General features: G+C 34.8%; 1 protein-coding gene across 4 annotated transcripts in view; it reads right to left on the reverse strand.

Annotated features, from left to right (window-relative positions):
* Nucleotides 1-6,843: 6,843 nt before the first annotated feature.
* The window catches only part of LOC125666788 (ATP-dependent RNA helicase DHX8-like), a 32,113-nt gene continuing 31,137 nt past the window's right edge, over nucleotides 6,844-7,819 (reverse strand). For all 4 annotated transcript variants that reach the window (XM_048900069.2, XM_056151909.1, XM_048900066.2 and 1 more), the window contains exon 22: nucleotides 6,844-7,245. In XM_048900069.2, coding sequence (XP_048756026.2) covers nucleotides 7,008-7,245 — 238 coding nt within the window. In that variant the 3' untranslated portion in view covers nucleotides 6,844-7,007. The remainder of the gene's footprint in view (nucleotides 7,246-7,819) is intronic.

A 7,819-nucleotide genomic window follows, 5' to 3' on the forward strand; every position in this document is an offset into this window, starting at 1 on the left:
TTTTTATAAGATATCTTATAAAACATATAAGATATCTTATATGTTTTATAAGATATCTCATGAACTTTATAATAAATCTTATATATCTTATAAGATATATCATAAATGAAATTTTATGAGACATCTCATAAACGTTGTAAATTGTCTTATATATTAAACAAGATATCGCATACAGTTTATGAGATGTCTTCTAAAATATATGATATCTTTCTTTCTTTTTTTGAATTTCCTTCTTTATAAACTGTCTTACTGTTATGCCCTCTGGGCCCAAAATTGGAATAAACTTATCTTATCTTATCTTATCTATGTTATGAACTTTCTTTTATAAGATATTTTATAAAAGTTATAATATATCTTATAAAGTTTATGAGACAATAAAATACGTTCAAACTAATTGTGAACTGGTAAAAAAACAATGCCGATTGTTATCACTGGTTTACATTTGTACATGAGAGTGCAGGTACATACATAGTATTATTGCTTAAATGTTTATATAAAGGTGTTATATTTTTATTCTGTTGTACATACTTTGGTACATAAAAAAGAGGGGAAGTACTCGGCTTCATCAAAAACTTGACACATTTTGACGAATTCGTTTTCATCAGAACCTCTGGAATGTACATGTATTGGCATTTTATCATGACTTTAACAATTTGCCCAACCATAATAAGTGGTCTATGACCTTGACCTTTTGACAAAAATTAAAGTTAACTTACTTTTGTGATATAAATACTATCTTAGTATAGCTGAATAGTGGTTGTACTCTCTCTCAAGTTCACAAAGAATCAACTGAAGTATGAAATCACAAACAGTATACAAATCTGGCCACTATATCCATGGCAACTGTGTCATCTCTTAAATATCTTGTACTATAACAAATGACCCCAAAATATTTTCCATAATTAATAGCATTGTTTTAGCTGCAATAATGTAGCCCTCTCCGATTTTTTTTTTTTTTTTTTTTTTTTTTTTTTTTTTTGAAACGTCAGAATAAAAAAATTGGATAAGGCTATATTATTGTGCAGCTACATTGTTTTGATTTCATGGTCACCGTTTAATATTACATATCTATTTAGGAATGAATGTAAAACAGCGTGCCATGATATGACGCTTTACGGTATATATAATATCATTGAAAAATATCCTTTATTCAAGTAATCATTCTTAAACTCATTTTTGCTCTAACTTTTATGAATTCTTAAAAACATTTATTACAGGACATCTTCACGATTTTTAAAATCAGCTATGTCATTGATCCACCATAAGACTTTTCCCGTTAATTATATGCACAGGTCTAAGTTTCATACAATATAATGAGTTCTAGATATCTAGCTACAGGAGCATACATCGTGGTGCTAATTAACAGTCGGCTTTTATGAAATGTAATTAAGGATCGAAGCATTGCCAATCAGATACATTTGATCCTCTTCATTTCTATTTTCAATTCAATTCTTTATTGGCACTAAAGCACATGTAAGTGTTGTTATCTATGTAGTATAAGATACATGTAATTATATATACATAGTGTTACATGGTATTATAATTGTAACAATCAGTTTCTAAGGTATAAAGAGTCTCTGATGTCTAAATAAATTTCTTTTGTAGATGCAATATTTAGAGGATTCAGTAAACAAGATTCAGGATAACCATACGATATTTTTGAATACTGTTTTCTTATAATGTTTATTTTGAATGTACACACCCACACAGATACAGTGGTTATGTAAGGCTGTGTTTAATTATTGAATATTTGCACTCGATCTATCATTGATTGGACAAGGACAGACATCATTGAGGGGGCGTTTCCACTATTAATAGACGTCACGATTTATATACAGAAACAAGTGCTTGTGGGCGTTTCTACATTTTTGTCTCTTTTGCAAGTACAGCTTAATAATAAGCAGTCATATACGGAAACATTGTGTTGGTTCTATATATATATAAATACACATACTTCTACCAGTAAGCGGCCACCGTCAAAATGATGATTATTTTATTTATATACGTGAATGTATATTTTTTAAAATAAATGTTGCCATTGAATTCATAAGTCATCATTCATTAAGTCTTTGTAAAATTGTTTCATAATTCTACCGGCAGATGTTATGGTTATGTATGAAAGGGGTTCATAAATGATAAATCATTAATCGTTATTTCAGATTTTTTTTTAGAAAGTATTTACAAATTTATGAATTGGAAATTAATTGTTTTACTTGATGTTTGATCTTTAGGTTGAGCAATTTCACACGTGATCACATATCTCAACACTGACACCTCTTTCCTGTTTCACGGTGGCAGTGGAAATTGGTTTCATTTATGGTTAGATCTTAGGATTGCGTTTCTTTGATTTGGTTATGCTTGTCTCTCACTCATTTTACCGTTGTAAATTAATGTTATAGAGCTTTTCCTTGACTGTTTGCAATTTTCTTTAGTTTATTTCATTGGTCAATTTATACCCAAGTAGGCGGATCTGTCAAAGTTGAGACATCGAATGAGTTCTTGTTAACTTTCTGTTTGTGAAGAGTTATACGGCGTGGGATTCAGAAGAAAGTCTAAAACTTAAAATACTATTACACAATTATTAACTATTTATTATATAAACGCAGTGCTTTTCAGATCAAAGGCTCCATAACTTTCTCACCCTCCATATCCAGAATATAACACTCATTAAGATAATATTCGCAGTACTTTCATTAAAATCCTTAAAGTTTGATTGTGCTATGAAAATGCTCTCCCCACCAGAGGACGACATGTTGATATGGCTCATTACTACAGAGTGAGTGACTATAAAACCTGCAGTACGAGATTATTTACCTGACACTGTCCAATAAGTGAACAAAAGAAACAGACCTCCACTCAAGACTGGTTATATTGTCGTTCTATTCAAAAATAGCTTTATAATTCATAATTATCATTGTCAATGGGTTTACTTGAGCCTGTCCATTCTTAGAACAAAAGATATAAAGTTTAAAGTAAGATATAAGCCCACCCCCCCCTTTTTTTTTTTTTACCTTTTTTTTTTTACTGATAGGCAAAGTTGTAATAGGAAATATCGATGGAGCTTGGGAATTTAAAATTTGGGTTGGATGGAATTATCCCTTAATTTCTCGCCATTCAAGAATTATCAGAGAAATATGAAATCAACTTCTTCTACGCCCCCCCCCCCCACCTCCCCTCCCGAAAAACGAAGATACGTACCTGTAAGGAACATATTCCTTAAGCATAAGGCATATTTTCTAGAAAGGAATTACATTTTTTTTTAAAAAGAAAGGAATTACATTTTTTAAAAAAGTTTAAAAAACAGTTATATGTAGAGCATCAGCATATGTGTACAGATTTTAGAGAATTTTGGGTGAAGGATTTTGTACAGTTGTATTTAACAAATATTCAACCAGAGGCGATGTTTAGTCCGATCTAAAAAAAATACTTATCATTGCACTGGATTGATATATAAGCAAAACGACATTTTTGTGCTGGATAAACTTTCATCATGTGTGTATACGAACTGGATTTTGCAAAAATTGTTTCCCTTTGATTAAAATGAGAGAGAGAGAGAGAGAGAGAGAGAGAGAGAGAGAGAGAGAGGGGGGGGCACAGCACAGATTATTTCCAGAAAGTGGTAGGTGATGCTTTACAAACACATTATGCTACCAGTGCAAAGAAAAAACCGACAAACACTAGAAATTTTCCTGAATAAAATGATACAAGGTAAACAATATTGATCAGTACATTTATACTAACTACATATTTTTGCACACGCGTGTATTGATACTGATATAAAAAAAAAAAACAGCACAAAACAAAAAACGAAGAAAGCCAGAATCCTACCCCTTCCCAATTTATTATGATCATTTTTAATTTTGTTCGTGGTGGGGGAGGAAGTTTGTAAAATTACCTTCTCAGATAAAAGTCTATTTATCAGATGTCATGAACACTGGACCGGGCAACTAGAAATTCACATATATCTTATAGTTTGGGGAGGCGGACGTAACCACACTCCTCCCACTTGGCTAACTTGTTCAATTTGTAGCGATGGGGGTAGAAAGTGCACTGGAATCTTAGCAGAATGAATTAACAACTCATAATCGAATTAAAATTATCGAGAAGTAGTAGTGTTTTCTAAATATATAAATACGCATGTATGATTTCGAGGCAAATACAATACATAGATATTTAAATATCATACTCAGTTTTATATAGCATATATTTACGGCAGAATCAGAATATCACGACTGGGACGGCGTATTACCATGTATCCAGATAATCATGTACTCAGCTCCACAGGGACTTGTCTTCCGGATTGTGGAAAATAAAACGAGAGGCCCATGGGCCACATCGCTCACCTGAGTCACCTTGGCCCATATCTGAAGACTTTCCATATATATTTGCAAGCAAAACCTTAGTCCCTATTATGGCCCAAACTACCCTTTGCTAACTTGAATCTACACTATGTCAGAAAGTTTTCATGTAAATGTCAACTTCTTTGGCCCAATGGTTCTTGAGAAGATTTTTAAAGCTTTTTCCTATATTTGTATGTAAAACTTTGACCCCCCACTTGTGGCCCCATCCTACACCCCCCCCCCCCCCCCCCCCCCTGGGGGGGCATGATTTGAACAAACTTGAATCTGCACTATGTCAGAAAGTTTTCTTGTAAATATCAGCTTTTCTGACTCAGTGGTTATTGAGAAAAAGATTTTAACTATATATTTGTATGTAAAACTTTGATCCCCCTTGTGGCCCCATCCTACCCCCGGGGGCCATGATTTGAACAAACTTGAATCTGCACTATGTCAGAAAGTTTTCTTGTAAATATCAGCTTTTCTGGCTCAGTGGTTCTTGAGAAGAAGATTTTAACTATATATTTGTATGTAAAACTTTGACCCCCTATTGTGGCCCCATCCAACCCCCGGAGTCCATGATTTGAACAAACTTGAATCTGCATTATGTCAGGAAGCTTTCATGTAAATCTCAGCTTTTCTGGCTTAGTGGTTCTTGAGAAGATTTTTAAAGTTTTTCCCTATATACTTGTATGTAAAACTTTGATCCCCCCTTGTGGCCCCATCCTACCCCCGGGGGCCATGATTTGAACAAACTTGAATCTGCACCATGTCAGAAAGTTTTCATGTAAAAATCAGCTTTTCTGACTCAGTGGTTCTTGAGAAGAAGATTTTTCCTATATATTTGTATGTAAAACTTTGATCCCCTATTGTGGCCCCATCCAACACCCGGAGCCCATGATTTGAACAAACTTGAATCTGCATTATGTCAGGAAGCTTTCATGTAAATCTCAGCTTTTCTGGCTTAGTGGTTCTTGAGAAGAAGATTTTTAAAGTTTTTCCCTATATATTTGTGTGTAAAACTTTGATCCCCCCTTGGGGACCCATCTTATCTCCGGGGGCCATGATTTGAACAAACTTGAATCTGCACTATGTCAGAAAGTTTTCATGTAAAAATCAGCTTTTCTGGCTCAGTGGTTCTTGAGAAGAAGATTTTTAAAGTTTTTCCCTATATATTTGTATAAAAAACTTTGATCCCCCCTTGTGGCCCCATCCTACCACCGGGGGGCCATGATTTGAACAAACTTAAATCTGCAATATGTCAGGAAGCTTTCAGGTAAATTTCAGCTCTTCTGGCCCAGTGGTTCTTGAGAAGAAGATTTTTAAGTGACCCCACCCTATTTTTGTGATTATCTCCCCTTTGAAAGGAACATGGCCCTTCATTTGAACAAATTTGAAAGCCCTTCACCCAAGGATGCTTTTGGCCATGTTTGGTTGAAATCGGCCCAGTGGTTCATGAGAAGAAGATGAAAATGTGAAAAGTTTACAGACAGACGGACGCCGGACAAAATGTGATCAGAAAAGCTCACTTGAAGGTTCAGGTGAGCTAAAAAATAAAATAACAATCTTTATAATCCCCTTTGAAGTCGTTCTGATAATTTAAGATGCCGACACGTTTTGGTAATTTTAAAATACATCGCTTAAATTACACCTCCTGCATGTAGTATCATATCAATGCGCCTAGACACTGGTTCTTTAAATGACCCCACCCTTCATTTGAACAAACTTGAATCCCCTTTACCCAAGGATCATTGGTGCCAAGTTTGATTGAAAATGGCCCAGCGGTTCCCAAGAAGATTCTAAAAAGATGCACACAATTTTCACAAATTCTTAATTATTTCCAGTTAAACCGGTATGGCACTTCATTTGAACAATCATGAATCATCTTACCCAACCATGCTTTGTGGCAAGTTTGAATAAAACTGGCCCAGCAGTTCTGGAGAAGAAGTCGAAAATACCACAAGTTTACGGACAGACAGCTAGATGAACGCCAGACAAAAAGTGATAAGAAAAGCTGACTGGAGCTTTCAGCTCAGGTGAGCTAAAACTCTCTACTCAGCTCATGTATGAAATTATGGTGGGATGTACTGAGGCTTCTAACATCTTGCAACTCAAGAGGACTACTTTTTGTAATATACTCCTCACTTGAAAGTCTTGCTCACATATCAATGTAATAAGACCGCAAAAACCGAGGCCCTGTGTCACAGCAGGTGTGGCACGATAAAGATCCCTCACTGCTCAAAGGCTGTAAGCGCCGAGCATAGACCTAACTTTTGCAGTCCTTCACCAGCATTGGTGACATTTCCATATGAGTGATATATTCTCAAGCGGGACGTTAAACAATTCACAACCAACCCACCAACATCTCTTAAAATAAAATAGATACCTATACATACCTTGTGAAAATGCTACTACTTGTACTTGCTAAAGTGGATTTTTAATGCCATCAATACCAACATGCCCTAAAGGCACTCATCGACAATTTACAAATCAATGTTACACCATGTTTTTCTCCTTATCATTTATTTCCTGTATCACAGAAAACAATATCCAATACACATAAAAATTCCTCAATTGTAATTTTATGTGTTACAAAAAACAAAACCAAATAGAGTCTGTAATGTCATGAGCACATGATGGAAATGAAATGAGTTAATTGAGGACACAGATTTAGAAGGTGACTTTGGTGTGGACTTTCTTGAACGCTCTCGAGATTCTCCAGGAATTCGGGTCCTCGTATTTGTTGTACAGAGGCTCGATTTTCTGCTGTTTCTTCTGTTTACTGAGTCTTGTGGGGTCACTGAAGCGGAAAAAATTGGGGGCAAACTCCACTAACCACTTCGGATCAATGGCTGTCACCTCCCTCATGTATTCCTTGGTAGTCAGTACAAGTTCGTGGTAAATCACCCTAGAAAATCACCAAAAATAAATTTTTACTACCATTTCAACTTTCTGCTATTATTAGACATAGACTGTATTTAATTTCACATCATCAAAGAGACTCCAAAGGTCACAACACAGACCTGAATCACCTTGCTTAGACAGAGATAAATGAAAATACACTTACAGGGGTAAGATTAGAAACCTTTAGGCCAAAAAAAAAAACGTTGGTTTCCACTTTCACCTCAAATTTTTTTTAGGGTAAGTAGGTAGGTAGGAAGGTAGTGGTCTTCTTTTTTTGTTGTTGATTTTATAGGTTGAATTATTTTTTAATAATTTAATATTCTACTATGCATAAAATAGAGTGATTATCTAGTAAGCAAATAAAACTTATGTGATGAATCAAAACATGTCTTCTGCTGTACTGTAAACAAACCTGTTTCTGTGTTTTGGAATCTGTCTAGTATTGGTGCATGATAAATAATTTAACACATCAATAAATATATACTCTTGTTGTAGTGATGACATTCGCAAAATCTGTGAGAATGGAAACAAGAGGCCCATGGGCCACATCGCTCACCTGAGTGTCACCTTGGTCCATA

Source organism: Ostrea edulis, chromosome 10, assembly GCF_947568905.1.
Source record: "Ostrea edulis chromosome 10, xbOstEdul1.1, whole genome shotgun sequence".
NCBI lineage: Eukaryota > Metazoa > Mollusca > Bivalvia > Ostreida > Ostreidae > Ostrea > Ostrea edulis.